At 42.9% G+C, this 19,884-nt stretch overlaps 1 protein-coding gene across 1 annotated transcript in view; it reads right to left on the reverse strand.

Moving 5' to 3' along the window:
* The window catches only part of SLC9A2 (solute carrier family 9 member A2), a 98,097-nt gene that overhangs the window by 34,764 nt on the left and 43,449 nt on the right, over positions 1-19,884 (reverse strand). The window contains exons 3-5 of the mRNA XM_081832301.1: positions 9,821-9,873; positions 4,524-4,778; positions 3,930-4,132 (exon numbers count right to left, since the gene is read on the reverse strand). Of these exons, the coding sequence (XP_081688427.1) occupies positions 3,930-4,132; positions 4,524-4,778; positions 9,821-9,873 (511 nt within the window). The remainder of the gene's footprint in view (positions 1-3,929; positions 4,133-4,523; positions 4,779-9,820; positions 9,874-19,884) is intronic.

Here is a 19,884-nt window from a genome sequence, read left to right on the forward strand (position 1 = left end):
TATTGAAGAGGGCACGTTCTGCATGGAGCACTGGGTGTTAGGCACAAACAATGAATCGTGGAACACTTCATCTAGAACTAATGATGTAATGTATGGGGATTAACATAAGAATAAAAAAAATTAAAAAAAAATTCTGTTAAATATTGCTATACATGCTATTCATTCAAAGTGGGTGTGTAGGCTTTGAAGACGGGGAATCTAAATTTCACCTATATCTTTTGGTTGATTTACAATTCCCAAAAGCCAAGATATATGAGTATAATAATAAGACTCTATATTAATCACCTATGTCCACATATGCATTGAATAATAGTATACCTTTCTGCAATACTTTCCTTTTTCCTATGTATGCTATGTTTGTTCTGATTGTAGAAATGTCGTTTTATGTCTCTGTTGAATCTACTAACTAAAAAATTTGAGCTTGTTGGGGCGCCTGGGTGCCTCAGTCATTAAGAGGCTGCCTTCGGCTCAGGTCATGGTCCCAGGGTCCTGGGATCGAGCCCCGCGTCGGGCTCCCTGCTCCGCAGGGAGCCTGTTTCTCCCTCTCCCACTCCTCCTGCTTGTGTTGTGTCTCTCTCTGTCAAATAAATAAATAAAATCTTTAAAAAAAAAAAAATTTGAGCTTGTCTTTTGTATGTGCTCTCCTGAATTACATCTTCCTATTTTGTCATTTTTTATTGGATTTTACAAATGCACGTGTCCATGATGTTGGGGGAGGGGGCCACTTCTACACTGTAGATATCTGAGAAATACTTGTGTGGATAACAGCAGCTGATATATTCATCTCCAAATGACCCAGTTCCTAGTTACACTAGACTGACATGGTTCTATTTTTGTATTTGACACCTCAAGTTCTGCGAGCACGGAGGAGTCCAGAACACTGACTAAGCCTTGGTAGGGCTCGCGGGGAGTGCTAAAGGACAGGGCAGCTGGCCTAGGAAAGGCGATGAGTCACTCACCCCCTCCTGAATTTTCCCCTCAAGCCTGCTGCCCTAGGATTCTCCAGAGAGATTAAAAGGCTCAAGGCAAAATGGATTCAATGCACAATTTTGCCTCAGGTAAAATGTGGGAGTAGCAAATTGGATGACTTTTTACAGGGATCCTATAAACTCTTTAATAAAAAGATAAAGACAAGAGCATTCGCTTCTCCTCTACACCCAGGTGTCTCCCTGAGTTTAAGAAGGACATGGGATATTTGAACCAAAACTAGCATGTATTACTATAACTGAAACTGTTACTAACCACGACCTGGTCAATAATGTCCTCTGAGTGAAGTCAACGGAGCTCAGTAGGTCTGAGCTCGTCTGTGGGTCAGAGTCCTAGGCTCAAGTTCAGCTTCTGTCACTCACTTACGTGTGCCCTTGGGTCTGTCTCCTTTCTCTCTTTCAGCCTCACAGGGCTCATTCTCAAAGGTCTGTTGTGAGGAATGAAATGAGATAATACATATGGAAAAGGCCTTGTCTGAGTTCCTGGCACAAGAAAGCCATCACTGATGGGCCCCAGCAGCAGGAAGGTGCTGGTGACAAAAACAATAACAGAAAGTGGCCACTTCTTGACTTAGGACAGGCGCTCCTGAGGCATTCTTCTCCAGGATTCCTCACATAGGACAACCCACTGTCGCCAGCCTTGGGAGGTATGAATGGATGAAGGATGCACTGCTTTTTGGGGAACTGATCAGTGGCAGGAGGAGGGGCACAGTAAGTTACAATACTCAACTCTTCCTATGCACTTCCTTTAGAGTTAACATTAAACCGGTTCCTGTTTCACATTTTACTATCTGTGTAGACGTGAGAGAGGCACTGACACACAGGCTCATTGCCTCAGTGTCCTCATCTGTAATTCTGTAATAGGAACAATAACAGTGACTCCTAGAGTTCTGTGCCATAGAACTGCTATGAGGAATAAATGTGATCATATAAAGAGAGCTTAGATCTGAGTCAGGCACCTAGAAAGCATTCTGTGATGAACTGTTAAACAATTTTTCTTTTTTTAAAAGTACCCCCTAAAGGGGTGCCCGGGCTGGGCAGTCAGTTAAGCACCAGACTCTTGGTTTTGTTCAGCTCAGGTCGTGATCTCAGGGTCCTGAAATGGAGCCCCGCGTCTGGCTCTGTGCTCAGTGTGGAGTTTGCTTGTCCTTCTCTCCCCTTCTCTGTCCCTCCCCCCACCCCTGGCGTCTCTCTCTCTCTCTCTAATAAATAAATAAATCTTTAAAACAAAGAATAAATAAATAAAAAGTACCTCCTAAAAATAATAAATAAATAAATAAATAAATAAATAAATGAATAAAAACTACCTCCTGGTTTTCCCCCTTTGTCATTATCACTTGCCCTCAGGCTCCTTGGCTGCCTTCCTCTTCTCCCCAGTGTCTTAAGGTTGGGCTGCCCTAGAAACCAGTTCCTGGTCCTGTGTACTGGCTTCTTTGATATATATTCACTCCCTTGACCATCCTGTCCAGTTTCAACGCTTCAAATGTCAGCTCTCAGCTGTCTCCTGAACTCCAGACCCAGTACCCTGCTGCCTACTCATCCCCCTGCTTGCACGTCTAATCGGCACACCTAAGCTGGCATGCTTGTAACCAAGTCTCATCCCTTCATCCACACCCTTCCCTTCTCATGTGAGGGAAGTCTGTCCTCCCAGCCACTTGGACCAGAAGCCCTGGAGTCCTCAGGGATGGCTCTTTCTCTCACACCCATGTCTAACCCACTGGGGATCCTGTAGGAGTCGAGGATCTCATTCCTTCTCAGCACTGGTCTGCTTGGTGACTGCACTGGTCTCCACACTACATTTCCCAAGTCTATCCTGTCCTCTTAGCAGACTATTCTTCAGTGTCCAGGGTGATTCTTTTACAAAGTAAGTCAAAAACACATCAGGCTTCTGCACAGAACCCAAAGGCTTCCATTCCACTTGGAGAAGAGCCAGCCCCTACATGGGCCTGTGTGGCCTTATACTATCTAGGACCCTAGGGTCTCCCTCACTGTGTTCATCCCCATCCCTCCAGCCACACTGGCCAGGAACATACTGCCTGCATACCTTTGGTCCTGTCAGCCCGGAATGTTCTTTGGCTTAGCTAATTCCTTCACTATCCCCCACAAGCCTTTACTCAAATGTCATTTTTTTCACTGTTGCCTTTCATGACAATTCTATTTAGAACTGCAACTCCCCCTCACTCACTATGCTGCTTCTTGATACACAGCACCTTTCACCTTCTTATATACTCTGTAATTTACTCAGTTAGCATGTCTAGTGTCTAGCATCTGCCATCCCCTCTGGGATCTAGGATGGGGATATTTCTGCATTTTGTTCACTCATGGATCCTAAGCCCCTAGAGCACTGCCTGGCACATAGTAGGAGTCTAATACATATTTACTAAATGAGTATCTGCAAAATATAATCTCCTAAGGGCTGGCTTAGTAACTTAAAGAGACTGATTGGCAAAGTCAGGATCTTGACACAGGCCCGTGTTCTTCCTACCACACTTTCTGCCTCCCGATACTAAGCATGTGTTCACGCATCCCAGCATTTCAAGGGACACACTGCTATGCAGTCAACTAATGTCACACTGCTGTTGGAAGGTCGTCACACAAGTAGCATTTAACGAGTACATTTCCTAGGTCAGAGAGTTAGACAAATGACAAGGATTAGCGAGTTCAGTTCCTAAGTTTCCAGTAGTAAGCTTAGATCACTAAGCTGAGTTTCCTTAAATAAAAATGCCTGCGTGTGGGCCAAGTGACCAGATTGGATTCCCTTAGGCCCCTGCACAATCAGGTGACACCAGGAAGCAGCATTTTCCCTGACATCATAATTACCAAAGCTGCAACACACCTTCACCACTTGGCCTCTTGTGGAAGGCATCCGTTATGATAGCCTGAACGATCTTGTCTCCTCCCGGTAACCAGAGAGACTCTGCTGGGAGACAGAAGCTTACTCACCAGGATGAAGACAGTAAAGAATATGACAACAATGGCCGCTGTAATGAACAGCTTCTTCCGGGGAAACACAGCAGCCGGGAGGAGAAACACCAGCGCAAAGCAGATGGCACCTCGGAGCCCTCCATAGGCGATGATGAACTGGTCCTTAAAGGTCAGGGGGATCGTCCGGAACCAGTTGATGACCTGAGTCAGGACAAAGACACCTGAGGACGAAAAGCAAAACCAGAGAAAACAGACTGTGTGAGGCCAGAGCATGAAACTAGGAAGGAAGACTCATTCTCGGTGCTTCTGTGACAGGGAGAAGTGTCTAATAAGCCCCACAGTCTTTCCCCTTTTCCTCTGCTCTCGGGCATTCGGTGTTCGGGGATAACGGCTGAAAATGTGAGCTCAGGGAGGCCAAGAGACGTCAGTGTGACTTATGGCAAAGTCATGAAGGTATTTGGGGATGAAGAGAATCCATGAGGAATGGGGGAGAGCAGGGGAGAGGGAGAAGCAGATGAAGCAGCAGCAGCCAAGGGGAGGGATGGGAAGCAGCAAGCCCCATTCTTCTAGTAAGTGCTGCCGAATATTCCTTCGGGAAACAAGCACCATTACCCAGCGCTCGCCAGATCAGACAGAAGGCAAGAGTGAAGCACACGAAGGCCCAGTTCCACTCATGGTTCTTCCCAACGGTGGACACGCCCATGAAGATGAAGATCAGGGTCTCACTGACGCTGCTCAGCATCTTCATGAAATACTTGATGGTGGTGTACGACTTCTGAGATACGTTTTCTTCCACATACTTATTCATCGTCATTGCACAAGCAGTGATTCTGCAAGGAAAGATATAGCTTGACAACAATCCTAATCAGAATAGAAGAGTCAACACTTAAGAGCTGAGTTATGGCTCTACCCTTCTTCCCAACACTGTAACATTACTGATTGATTTGTATAAGTGAATGTGATTTGCATCATTGGACCCCACTATCTCTGGAGGTCTTCATCAATACCTATGGCTTGAACTTCTCTGCTCTGCCCAGCTTTGTAGTCTATGGGCATCGGCACCTGTCAGCATCACAAATAGAACAGGTCCACAATATATTCAAAACCCACTATCTTCCTATAAAACCAGTTTTGTTTTCTCTATTGCTCTAGTGCCTAAAATGCTAAGGTATTGCCTACAATGCTAAGCTTGAAACTGTAGTCTCACTGGCCTTCTCTCCCTGCCACACCTCCTCCATGCCCCCCACTCCACCATCTCATTGGTCACCAACTGTTTTCAACCCCTCATTCTGAGTATCTCTTGGACCTACTTACTCTTTCTTTATCCTAATGCCTTAGTTTCCACTTCTGGAAAATTCACAACATATTTATAGGCTCTGAGATCACCTAAAGAACAGACACCCCTTTTCCTGTTTCCCCCAAAATCTTCAAAACTCTGGGACCACAGAGCTCTGGTTTCCCCTCCAACGATATCTATTTTAATAGAGCACGTGCGCACACTCTGGTAAGGGAAGGGCTCTAGGGTCAAGTCCGTGCTCCTAAGCTGGGTGGCTGAAGCTCTTTACACTCTTCACTCAGTGGACAGATCCAGTTTCACCTCCTATCCCCTCTCCACCCAGTATACACCATATGCTTCGACTGTGTGTAATTTCCCCAACACACCCTGCTCTTTGCTATCTTCTTGCCTTACTGTGTGCATAAGCTCCTCTCTGTCTGAAATGCTACCCCTGCCCATCTCAAATGCCCCCTCAGAGGGAAATTCAGTATGAACTGGGTGACAGCTCATCCTAGGTTCCATCTGAAGAGACACTGATACTAGACATCAGCTGTAGCAACATTTTTCTAGATATGTGTCTTGAGGCAAGGGAAATAAAAGCAAAAAAAACCCACAAAAAACTACTGGGACTTCATCAAAATAAAAAGTCTCTGCACAGTGAAGAAAGCAATCAACAAACCAAAGGACAACCTACTGAACAGGAGAAGATATTTGCAAATGACATATCCAATAAAGGGTTAGTATCCAATATATATAAAGAACGTATACAACTCAAAACCCAAAAAACAAATAATCCAATTAAAAAATGCTCACAAGACATGAACAGACATTTCTCCAAAGATGACACACAGATGGCCAATAGGCACAGGAAAAGATGCTCAACATGCCTGATCATCAGGGAAATGCAAATCAAAACCACAATGAGATACCACCTCACACCTGTCAGAATGGCTAAAACCAAAACCATAAGAAACAACAAATGTTGGTGAGGATGTGGAGAAAGGGGAACCCTCACGTACTGTTGGTGGGAATGCAAACTGGTGCAGCCACCATGGAAAACAGTATGGAGGTTCCTCAAAAAGTTAAGAATAGGGTGCCTGGGTGGCTCAGTTGGTTAAGTGACTGCCTTCGGCTCAGGTCATGATCCTGGAGTCCCAGGATCAAGTCCCCCATCGGGCTCCCTGCTCAGCGGGGAATCTGCTTCTCCCTCTGACCCTCCCCTCATGCTCTCTCTATCTCATTCTCTCTCTCAAATAAATAAATAAAATCTTTAAAAAAAAAAAAAGTTAAAAATAGAACTACCCTATGATCCAGGAATCGCACTAGTGGGTATTTACCCAAAAAATACAAACACACTACTTCAAAGGGATATATGCACCCCTATGTTTATAGCAGCATTATTTACAATAGCCAAACTATGGAAGCAGCCCAAGTGTCCATCTATAGATAAGTAGGTAAAGAAGATGTGGTATATACATAAAATAGAATATTATTCAGCCATAAAAAAGAACAAAATCTTGCCATTTGCAATGACATGGACTGAGCTAGAGAGTATAATGCTAATAAGCAAAATAAGTCAGTCAGAGAAAGATAAATACCATATAATTTCACTCATATGTGGAATTTAAGAAACAAACAAGCAAAAGAAAAAAGAGGGAGAGAGAGAGAGAGAGAGATAAACCAAGAAACAGACACTTAACTACAGAGAATAAACTGGTGGTTACCAGAGGGGAGGTGGGTGGGCGGATGGGGGAAATAGAGGATGAGCATTAAAGAGTATACTTATCATGATGAAAAAAAAAAAAGATTAAAAAATACAGAGTCATGGATACTAGAAAGCACCAAAGGACTCCATTATCAGAAGGCATTCTAGAATGAAGGAAGACAGAATTTGAGTGAGCTGTCTGCCTTGTACTGAGTGATCACCGTGCTATAAGCCAACCACTGGTCATGATCTGTGAAGTTTTCCACATTCTCCTAACTTCAGAGCTACAACGACCCTAAAGGCACCTTGCCGCTAACCACTGCATGTAGTCCTCCTTACCCTGAGAAGATTTCTGCTATTTTAGGAAAATCCTCCTACTGCGAGCACACGGATAGGCAGAAGAACACAAACCTAAGGGCTCTCTGAGTGAAGACCTAAACGGGTAATCATGAACACATTTCATTGCAAGAAAAAGACCTGTTTCTTACACACACACAACATGTCTATTTATTTGTGTGCCCCTATTAAAAGAAAACAGAGACCCCGCCAGGTCAGGAACCATGCATTTAGCCACAATGTCACCGGCCCCAGAATGAGTGGGTACCTCTTTGACATTTATATGAGGGAGGAATGCATAATTCACGTGGTTCCCAAAAGAAAGAGTGCCTTATTAAATAAGCTAATAAAATTCAGCAAACACAAACACATGGCAAGGCCTTTGAATAGCTGAGGGCTTATATAATAACAGTCAACCTTTATAGGATCCCTGCTCTGTGCCAGGTACTATGTAAGCACTCTGTGTGCATTATGTCAGTTCACCTCATTACAAACCTCTGAACAAGTTCTGTTAGCATTCCCATTTTACAGATGAGAGAACAAAGGCAGACAGAGGCCCACTTATTCAAGAGGACACTGCTTATAAATGGTGGTGCCAGGTGTTTTACTTAAGCAGTCTGACTCAAAGCCAGCACTGTTGAGGATGTAACCCTTGTTCTGTCCAAGCTCTCAGCAAGCCCGGTCACCTTGGACGGGGAAGAGGTCTTACTCCCCTACCAAGCCCTTGCTCATCCTTTCTCAAGTACAAGCCTGTTTGTATTAGCTTCAGTAAGAAATTAGCCAGAACTTAGTGACAACACACAGATTCATCATCTTACGCTTCCAGAGGTCAGCAGTCTAAAACCACTTTCACTGGGCTAAAATCAAGATGCTGATAAGGCTGTGTGCCTTCTGGAAGCTTTAGGGGAGATTGTTCCTCACTTTTTCTAGTCTGGAGGCTGCTCACGTGCCTTGGCTCATGAGCCTGTCACGCCAACCTCTGCCCCCTTGGCCATGTCTCCTTCTGATGGCTGACTTCCTCCTACTGTCTTCTCTTCAGTATCCCTGTGATTTTATCCAGTGTCATCTCCCCATCTCAAGACTCTAACTTAATCATACCTGCAAAGTCCCTTCTGCCATGTAAGGAGGGTCTGGAGATGAGAATCTGGGGGCCGGTATTCAGCGGATCACACCATTGTTGGCATTCACCTCCCTGGCATGGTGGCTACAACCAAGTACATGTCTCCAGGTGACTGTGGCCAGTTGCTCAAGTGTGCTTGGCGACAGAAGCTAACAGAGGCTCTGACACGCTGGCTCGAATCATAGACTAGAACCTCCACCAGCAGGCGAGAGAGACTGAGGAGAACAGAATGGCAAGTGGCATCTCTCTGAGTAAGCCTACGTAGGGCATCTTGCCAGCCCCCACTGCAATAAAAACCATTTGTTAACTATGGTTCTGAACATCTTTGCCTTTCATATTTGGTTTAATTTTTCTTTAACCAGACTTCAAAAAGTAAGATTTGCCTGATATAAAATAATGAAGGCAAAAGCCTGATTAAACTGATTACAAATCTAAAGCAAAATGTGTTTTATCAAAAAAAAAGATACATACACAGCAACACAAACTAAGGAGCCTTTCTTAAATGTTATCAAGCTAAAACTTTGTAACAAAAACAAATTATAATGGTCATATTACTTCCTGAAACTCTCTAATGCTATGCAAGAGGTGCCTCCAAATGATATTATAAAGCATTTAAGCTTAGAGACAAATATAGAGAATAAACACCAAAGTACCCACTCCCCAGCTCTTTATAATCACTTTATTTTTTTTAATAAATAAAACATGAGCTACAGAGTTGAAATCGCTCCATTTTTCATATTACCCCTATTTCCCTCTCTCCCTCCTGGCATTGGATTATTTTTATCATTCAAAAAGTGATTTTTAAAAGGCTGGAGAATATTGTTTTTGTGAACGTGATAAACATTTCCCTCTAAGATCAAGTTCCCGTCAGTCACTGGGAAAAAGGTAAACCATACAGGTAAAGAGTAATCTTCAGTTCATTATGTAAGCAATGTAATAAAAATTTTATTCAAAAATTATTGAAAAAAATAGCTTTGGTGTAAGAATAAAAAAAATAAATGAATTTTACATGAATGTCCACGGGATCAATTTCCATTGCTTTGTGTCCTTAACATGACACCAGCAGTGACGCTCACGTCTGCCAGACACTTCGCTGTAACTTAAAGCTATTTCCTACCAGCACAGTGAGACACTGGAGGGAGAACGGCCCCAGTGGGTACCAGAGGCCTCAGCATCTGGTAGTGCCCCGTTCAGGAAGCCTGGGCATGTCTATGACATTGATGCGCTCTACAGGCTGGGGACAGATGTTCCAAACATCCCTGTTCTGGTCTGTCACGTAGAGCTTAATGCAAAGGCCAGGGGGTGTTTTCATTGCAAAGAGTTTTTTTGTTGTGGTATACTCTGACCTCAAGTCAAACCCCCTCACTGCAATAACATTACAAGTACACAAAACTACCAACTAGGGAGGCAAACACAATACAGTCTCCCAGAAGTAGAGAAGAAGAGAAACCTTCTCTCCCCTCTGCAAAGACCATCATCTAAACGGATATTCTTGGCATCATAACTTTGCTTCTTCTTCATTTTCCTAAAAGCACAAGAAACTTATGAGGTAGGAATGGTGTTAGCTGGTGTCATACTGTCCTCAGCCTCACTGGGTCTGAAATGCCTGGCCAGGAGTGTCCTTGGGTACAACGTCATGTCAAAGCATATCACAGTAGCACTGCCCTTCCAGAGAAGTGAGATTCCTTCCTCCATCAGCATGGACACCCATGGGGATTTCAGGCCTGAAATCCATGGCTTCTCATTCTGAACATCAATGCAATAGATAATATCCACATCAAAATAATAACCCAAAGAGACTCATTACATTTTAGAAAATTCTAGTTGATTTTTTTTTCTTTTTTAAAGGTTTATTTACCTGAGAGAGAGAGAGAGTGTGTGCGCACACATGAGTGGGAGGGGCAAAGGGAGAGGGAGAGAGAATCTGAAGCAGACTCAGCACTGAGCACAGAGCCCAGTGCAGGGCTGGACCTCATGACCCTGAGATGATGACCTGAGCCAAAACCATGAGTCAGATGCTGAACCAACTGTGCCACCCAGGCGCCCCTCTAGTTGAACTTCTTAACTCTAAAGAGCCTTCAAATATAGAACTATTGGCCTTTAGCATTTGCAATATGACCTTACTTTTATTAACCTAGGTCACTGAGTCATCCCCCTCTTCCCATGCACTTCTCTCTTTCCTAGTCTCCATATTTGGCTAGTATGATTATGAAGAACAATTTAATATCAACCAACATTTTCTTAGCATCTACTTGGGGGAAGTTCTGTGCTGGGGTCTAGGAAGATAAAAGCTAGTAAGACACAGCTTTGACTTTCAAGGGTTCAAAGTCACAGAGAGAAAGGGTCCCAAAGATATCATCATGAGAGAACAGTGGAAATGTCATAAATGGGGTTGGGAGTGCAGGAAAGGAAATCACCACCTCTGCCACAGAAGAGGGTCCATTTGAGCCACATCTCCACGGCGAAGTGAAGAGCTCAGCCAGCGGGGAGAAGTAAGCCAAGAAAAAGAAGTGGCCATGTGCAAAGGCTTGAAAGAAAGAAACAGGTTGGCATATTTGGGCAACGGGGAATGATTCTGGTAGCCAGAGAAGAGAGGGATGATAACGTTAAGGGACAAGGATGAAAGGAGTTAGGGGCCAGATGATAACAACTGACACTGTTGTGCATTATGTTAAGGAGTTTCAAATTTATTCCATAGGCTGGAGGGAAAAAGTGAGAGATTATATCTTTGATCATATAATTAATACCTACTTCCCCAACCCAACTGGTAGTTTCATGAGGAAAAAAAAAAGTGTCATCAATGCTTAGCATAGTGTCCGGCAGGTCATTAACGTGTTTTGAATCAATGACTACATGGATGAATTGCTCATAGGGACGGTGGTGTGGTGTGGACAGATTCTGTGTTTTAGAAAGAGAACTCTGAAGGAAATATGGAGAACAGATTTGGAAGGACACGAACCTAGAAGCTGGACTCAATTCATTTCCTACAGGGGTCTGTCATTTTGTTTGCAAAATCCCTGATAGCACCTACCTGGTCCATACAATATCCCAAAATATATCTGTGTTTTCACAGGTGTTACTTCCGTGGGGCCACATGGAGGTAAGGTATGTATAGAATTCACTGGTTCTTTCTGCTTTATTACTTTACCTCACATTACATTTTAACATAAATGTATGGTGATTATCGCCAATTTAGAGACCGAGAAGCTAAAGCCCTACAATTAGTGGTTTTTACAGTCACCAACATATACCACTACATCATGCTAAATACAGCATACAAGAAATTCATGCCAGCTAATATGATCTCAACAGTCTTCCAGAGGAAAAACAAACTTTGTATTTAAATGATCTGTCATTTGACAATTTCTGAAGAGAAAAATTCCAACAAACACTTTTCTCTGTACTATTCCATGACTCCATCTTAGCAGTCCACGAAGCCATTCTTGCATGGATGTTCAGTTCCTTCTACCAGAATGTATGCTCTGAAAGAGCAGGGCTAGTGCTTATCCATGCTTACTGTGGCTGCCTACATGTCAGGGTACCAAGATGCATGGTCAAATAATACTGGCTGAGATTAGTTTAATGAAGGTCTAGAACCTTTCATTTAGATGGCTGTGATCTGTAGAACCAAAAGGACCAACATCAGTACTGAAGGCAGGTGGCGACAGAGGATTTCTGGTTGTGAAGATAAAAAATATATATCCTGTCTGTGTTTATGTACATATGGTGACACCATGCCTCAGTGAATTCAGTTACTAAGTACAAGTGCTTTCGTTTTCTTTTTTTTAAGGAGTGGTCAATTCTCTAATTTCCATTCCCAGGTTCGGAGACATTTTCTGTAACCTGAACGGCTTAGGATTTGAGTTAAACAGGTAAGAAGAATGTTGCAAAATTCTTTTGCTCCCATTCTATCTCTTCAGTGTGAACTGAAAAAGTATGGATCCAATTGTAGACAAATACAGTCCAAACAGTAGTTGCATTATCTCAATAAAGACTTTGCCAGATATGAAGGCATACTCCACCCCTCAGTGTCAAATACTAGCAATGACGAAGGACAATTAAAAAGCTTTCTCTGTATTGATTACAGCCAGGTCTTGTGGTGACTCAGGGTGAACGGCATGCTCTCAGAATAAAGTATTCACTCATGTGAGATTAATTATTCCAGGGCATGAACTTACCATATAATGGATTGCCTCTTCTAGGACACCTAACAGCCAAGAAGAGAGGGAGTTTGACATACGAGAAAATGCGAACAAAATTTGTTTTTGTTTTGTTTTTTTTGAGAGAGCAAGAGCATAGCAGCTGGGTGGAAGTAGGGGCAGAGGGAGAGAGGGAATCTTAAGGAGTCTCCACGTCCAGCACAGAGCCTGACAACGGGCTTGATCTCACAGCACAACCCTGAGATCATGACCTGAGCCAAAATCAAGAGTTGGACGCTTAACCAACTGAGCCACCCAGGGCCCCCCAAGGTTTGTTTTTAAGAGAGGATCCAAGCACAAAAACTGAACCACCTTTCTTAAAATACCAAGAAAAGTAAACTTAAACTATTATAAATGCCTGATTATTCATACAGTCTTGCCCATTTCATGGCTTTTCCACATCTTTTGTCTCTTCTCCTTATAGGCTTTCAACTCAATTCAACTAATGTTTATAGGTGATTCACTGACACTTAAAGCAGTCATGATTTTGTGGAGAGAACACATATAGAATCACAATTCACTGTCAATAGTGTGAGGACACACAAAGCATCAAGGGACCCACAGAGTCCACTGACTCTAGTGGGAGAGTGTTGGCAAAGGTCTTGTGCTTCTTTTGTAAAAGTATGGCGTTTCTATAACTACTAGAAATCCTTGGAAAAATGCATATGCCTGGGCCCCATCCCAGACCTATGGAATCAGAATCTCTGGCTGGGGCCTGGGGTTCTGTATATGTAAACCATCTTTCCAGGTGATTCCTAAATACCTCCAAGGTTGAGGAAAGCAAGAGGAGTTATAGGCAGAGGGTTCAGGAGAGGAAGAATGAATGAGGGAAAAGAGCTGAAACTTGAATCATTTTGTTCACAATTTTATTGAAGTCTGAAAATAAGGGCCAACATGAGATGTGAGGACTTAATTATACTTTGCCACCTATTTTCTCCTTCCCTTCTCCCAATTTCCATTACTTGGTTCTGGGAACAGGTTCCATCTTCTCTTGCCTGGGTGGAAGTCCTGTGCGCAGGACTCCGCACACATTCTTTTCCTGGCAAGTCTCCACCTAGGCTCCTTCACCCTGTTGCTAGCAGCTCTTCCCTCTCCTGCTGCCTAGACAGCCATGCCCCAGCGCGGGGGGCTTCCAGCAAGCCTGAGGTCGTGACCTCCAGCTGCGCTCTGGAAACACTCTCAGTTTTCTGGGTGATGGCATAAGAAAGCTTCGGAGGCACTCCAATCTTCACTGAGGAACAGAAACACAGTGGTGTCTCCTCTTTGCTCAAAGCTTCCAAAGTTCCCGACTGCCTACAGAACAACACAGGGCAGGACTTACCACCTACCACCTTTCTCGCCAGGCTGAGGTTCGCTTCCCTGGAGGTAGCAGAGCTTTTTTCGCCTTCGAGCCCTCGGCCACACGCCACCCTCGACACACAGCGTTCTTCTCTTCAGCCCTGAAACTTCAGCTCAGCCTATCACCAGTCCAACCCTCACGCTACTCTGCTGTAAAGTACTGAACTTTCCTCGCTAACTGGTAGTCCACACAGACTGCGAGGCAGGTCGCAACGTAAATGTTAACTTGACTGCCTTCTGGTACTTCTCATGCTGCCGGGCTGGTCGTGTGACACAGTCCGAGCCAATCACAGTTCTTCAAATCCCTGAGCCAATCACAATCCTTCCTTTGAAATTTCTTTTGACGAGGGTCTGATGTTTTGTCTGATGTTTTAGAGATCAGAAGGAAGCCATCACACAGAGGAAGATGAGACACAGAGAAAGAGAGAGAGAGAGGTGGTTCCGGTCTGGGGTCCCACCACTCCAAGGCCAAATCTAACACCTGCCCTCATCAAGAATTCATTTCTATGAGCCAGTAACTCTGGCTTGATTTGGGTTTCACTGAGTAACCAATAATCTGGTTTGATTTGGGTTTCCCTTGCTCACACAGAACCTCCCTCTACTGTCTGAGCTGGGCTCCTGCTTGCAAAGACCCTGGGTGACTCGACTTACCTCAAATAGCTGGGGATTAACTGTGAGGGTGCACGTGGGGAAAAGAATCTTGGCCACTTGGCCAGGTCCCCTGGGAACATCAAAAAAAGCCCTGAGGTCTGATTGATGTAAGGGAAAAGTGGCAGCAGAGGGAGCAGGCACACTGAGAGAACATACTACAGCATCCAGAGGAGCGACTCACAGCTTCCCTATGCCAAAGAAACCAACAGAGCAAGACTCTGGGTTCACACCAGGCTAGCTTCCTCCCCCCACAGAGAACTGCTGAGAAGTAAACTAACGTTTTTAAAGCGAGGTGAAGGAGAAAGAGGTTTTCCTTAGGTCACCTATCCTGTTCTTGAAAGAGCAAACCCTGACTCCCATAGCTGAACTCCCTGACGAAGGGAATGGCGCATTGGCTTCTGCCATGTGTCCAAAGGCTGGCGTCCTACTCAGAAGTACTAGCCGGGCGGTACCTGTATGCATCCCTTCAGTGCCAGTTTTCTGACAAGATTTTCATTGAAACAAAAAGGTAATTATTTCTCAGCAATTACACAATATTGACATTTCTGATTTACAATCTTGTTGTTTACATTTTGGCCTATGTATTACTAGGAAACAATTTCAGCCTTTATTTATTACTGCAATTACTTATACCTGAAAGTCTGAAAGAAGAAAATGCTACTTTAAATAGTAAGTTCAGGACTAAGAGTAACCTAGTGATGCAATGAAATCATCATTTTTACATAAACCCACAAAGAATAGTTAAGAAACAGTCAAAAAGAGCAAAACAAGAGCAAAACCAGTATTATCCAGTTACTGGTTATTATCCAGAACCTCCATTCTTCAAAGAGATCTCAGGGAAGGCGTTCTTAATTCAGGAGCAAATTGTGAAAGTTTCATGTAATTTACATTTAGCAGGCAAACACCAAATTTGTTCCCTAGAATAAGAGTGCTTAACAATGACACACCTAAGGAGACACCAAAGCCCTTCAGTGAGGCAGACCCCAAATTATATCGCTTTATTCATTTGTTCTTAAAAAGAAATCCATAAAATGCATTTCACAAAATGAAACACTTTTTGATAGAAAGAGAGAGAGAAGAAAGATAGAGGGAGAGGGAGGAGGGGGGAGGGACGGAGGGAAAGGCAGAAAGTGAATCTTAAGCAGGCTCCACACCCAGCACAGAGCCCCATACAGGGCTCGATCTCACGACCCTGAGATCATGACCTGAGCCAAAATCAAGAGCCAGATGCTTAACTGACTAAGCCACCCAGGCACCCCAAAATGAAGCTCTCTTATCATGGCATTTATCGTGTCGGCTCTTTTTCATTTTTATACTGTTTTCAGGAACTACTACGAAATATTCCATATGCTATTTCCTGCATTCTTACCATACCTGAAAATACCTAATTACCAACTGTGTAACTAAATCATATACCACTCATGAGGTTGAGAATTCATGGACTGGATGAATGATATTCCCCATACAGATGATTATGATCATGTTTTTAATGTTCTTTTACTTATGAGGCATGAAAATATATTATTTTGAACACTGAATAATTATAATTTCAGTCTGTGAAAAATACAAACTACCCAACCCCAGAGAATCTCTTTTAATGGACTTCGCTCATTCCTATAGCAATGAAAACTTTGTATCAGGGAGAGTCCCATCCCTCAGCTAGGTTTTGAAGAGTTTATATCAAAACCCCTAAATGTGGATCTTGGGCAATGTTTTGCCTTTGTTCCCAGTGGCTTCTGCCCCTCCCTTCAGTTATTCCTCTCTTGTTTCTAACCTCCCCTACTCTCAAAGAAATGTTCCTTATAAACAGCATGATTAACATCGATGAAGGGAATGCATTTCTGTTCTGTTTTTTTCTCCATCTTTTCATGCCCTATTTTTTTTCTTTTACTTCATCAGAGGGAAGAAAATGTATTTCAACAAGTCTTCAAATATCCAAATAGCAAAAACTAACAGTGAGCGCTAGAGAACAATGCTAACAGAAATATAATACAAGCCATATTTGTATTTTTAAGCTTCCTAGTAGTCATGATTAAAAGCGTAAAAAGAAACTGAAGAGTTTAATTTTCATAATATATTCATTTAACTCAACAAATCTAATTTATTGTCATGTCAACATGGAATCAATATAAAAATCATTAATTGGAATTTCTACAGTCTTTTCCTACTAAATCTTAAAAATCTAGTGTATATTTTAAACTTAGAGCACCTCTCAATTTAGACTAGCCACATTTTAAGTACTCAAAAGCCACATGTCGCTGATGGTCACCATGCTAGACAGCACCCAGGGAAAAACTGACAGGCCACTGGTTCTGCTCTTTCTTCACAAAAACCAAGCAAATGCTAGAGGTCATGAGTTGAACCTATTTAATTAAACAGTTTAAACCATAAAAATAAATCCAAGTAATTTCATCAATCACTTAACACTACTCTGGACAAATACTGCATGATCTCACTCAAGTGGGGGATCTAAACAAACAAAGTGATAGGGCACCTGGGTGGTTCAGTCGGTTGAGCGTCTGCCTTCAGCTCAGGTCATGATCCTAAGGTCCTGGGATTGAGCCCCATGTTGGGCTCCCTGCTCAGGGGGGAGCCTGCTTCTCCCTCTCCCTCTGCCTACCGCTCCCCCTGCTTGTGCTCTCTAATAAATAAAACCTTTATTTAAAAAAAAAGTCATAGGGGCACCTGGGTGGCTCAGTCAATTAAGCGTCCAACTCTTGGTTTCAGCTCAGGTCATGATCTCAGGATCATGAGATCGAACCCCAAGTCAGACTCTACACTCAGTGCAGAGTCTGCTAGTCCCTCTCCCTCTGTTCTTCCCCCTGCCCTTTCTCTCTCTCTCTCAAATAAATTAAAACTTAAAAAAAAACAAACAAACACAGAAACAAGAGAGTAGACTAGTAATTATCAGGAGCAGAGAGTAGGGAGAGTTCATTGGGGGGGAGATGAGGGAAATGGATAAAGGTGGCCAAGTGTACAAACTTCCCCTATAAGATGAATAAGTTATGGGATTTAATGTACAGCAAGGTGACTATAGTTAATACGGTATCACATACTTGAAAGTTGCTAAGAGAATAGATCTTAAAAGTTCTCACCACACACACACACACACACACAAGGGTCACTACATGCGGTGATGGATGTGTTAACTAATCTAATTATGGTAATAATTTTGCAGTATATACATATATTAAGTCATCATGTTGTATACCTTAAACTTACACATGTCAATTATAAAGCTGGGGGAAAAGTTTATAATTTCAAATTTCCTCCTGCCTTTTCTAGTTTTACCCTACATTTTAGGCAAAGTTGTACAAAAGGAAATAAAAGACATGTGAGTGGTAATAAAAAATAATAAGCTTGGGACGCCTGGGTGGCTCAGTCGGTTAAGCGTCTGCCTTCGGCTCAGGTCATGATCCCAGGGTCCTGGGATCGAGTCCCGCATCGGGCTCCCTGCTCCGCGGGGAGCCTGCTTCTCCCTCTGCCTCTCTCTCTCTGTCTCTCATGAATAAATAAATAAAATCTTTAAAAGATAATAATAATAAGCTTTTCATTTGTTTGTTTTTATTGTTCCCTGAATGTGCCCAGAAAATTAAGGGAGATATGATTCATTTTATTATTTAACTAATTTCCTGCCTTATTTTACTATGTCCTCCCAAAGCCCCACCATTTAGCATTTTTGTTTGAGGTGGTCATGTAAGACTTTAGAGAGGTCAGTTTTGGCCAGAGTCACAAGTGAAGGCATACACCAAAATCAAAAATAAAGCTTTGATTTGCCAAGGCAATAGAAGGTATAATGAGCCAATGAAAAGAGAAGAGGTCACAGAACCAGAGATCTAAGGCTACCATCTTGGTCCCCCTGTCCTCCCCTCCAACTTTCTACTCTCCCTGCTCTTCTTCATAATCCAAAGGGTTGACATTGAGGCTCAAGGAGCACCGTGTATTTGAAGTGTGTTATTACCATGATGCTCTATTTCTGATGGCTACAACATGACATGGCCTGGATTAACAGAGCAGAACAACAAAACTACGACCTGAGCTTCTTCCCACTTCATCTCCACTCCCACTCCACTCTCTCCTCCTCCCAATAAAGGCGCCCCCATTACAAATGTCCTGTATTGCTGTTGAGAAACCAGACCCCATCACCAGGAGCAATGAAGGATATTAGAGCTGAAGGCTCTTCCTGAAAGTGTGTTCACTAAAACCCCAAGCATCAAAGTCTAAATAAATTTCACTTCAGTAGGTTAGATGGGTAAATGTGTTTTTGGGAATGAGGACATGGTAACTTTAACCGAGGACTTATGCTTGTTAACTGTGGCATAAAGATTTGTATCCTAGGCCTGCTTATTCAGCTGAGAGATGTTCTGTGTAAATCTGAGGCATAGATTAGAGCCCTAGGACAAGAATTACAAGTTGTTTGTTTTTTTGTTTTTGGGTTTTTTTTAGGCTCATTCACAATCACTTGTGTGTTAAGTGTTCCTATCTATCATGACCCTGCCAATTTGTACATGTCAAAGAGCTGACATCATACAAAAAACTAAGATACACTGGACTACTGGACTGTACTGGATGAATCTGAAATTAGTGTTGAAGAAGTGTGGTGCCCAACATTACCAATGCCTCATTCTTACTGTGCAGCCGATGTCGGGGGCACCAAAGCATTCCCAGGACCACCCTTTGGGGGCGGTGTTGATGGCAGTGAGGCGTTTTGGAGACTCAAAGGGAAACCTGTCATAGAGGCCAGAGCTGGGACCTGCCTTAGAAACTGTTAGAAGCTTTGTTAATTACATTTCAGATCTTTGTAATAACTGATATTTTATAGAACAGAGTACCTCTCTGTTCATTTGGTTGATGCTGTTAGAAATAAGAAAAGAAACAACAAATGTTGGAGAGGTTGTGGAGAAAGGGGAACCCTCCTACACTGTTGTTGGTGGGAATGCAAGCTGGTGCAGCCACTTTGGAAAACAGTATGGAGATTCCTCTAAAAGTTAAAAATAGAGCTACCCTATGACCCAGCAATTGCACTACTGAGTATTTACCCCAAAGACACAGATGTAGTGAAAAGAAGGGCCACATGCACCCCAATGTTCATAGCAGCAATGTCCACAATAGCCAAACTGTGGAAAGAGCCGAGATGCCCTTCAACAGATGAATGGATAAAGAAGATGTGGTCCATATATACAATAGAATATTACTCAGCCATCAGAAAGGATGAATACCCAACTTTTACATCAACATGGATGGGACTGGAGGAGATTATGCTTAGTGAAATAAGTCAAGCAGAGAAAGACAATTATCATATGGTTTCACTTATATGTGGAACATAAGGAATAGAATGGAGGACATTA

Source organism: Leptonychotes weddellii, chromosome 10 (genome assembly GCF_054177405.1).
Source record: "Leptonychotes weddellii isolate Sample4059 chromosome 10, ASM5417740v2, whole genome shotgun sequence".
In the NCBI taxonomy this organism is placed as follows: domain Eukaryota; kingdom Metazoa; phylum Chordata; class Mammalia; order Carnivora; family Phocidae; genus Leptonychotes; species Leptonychotes weddellii.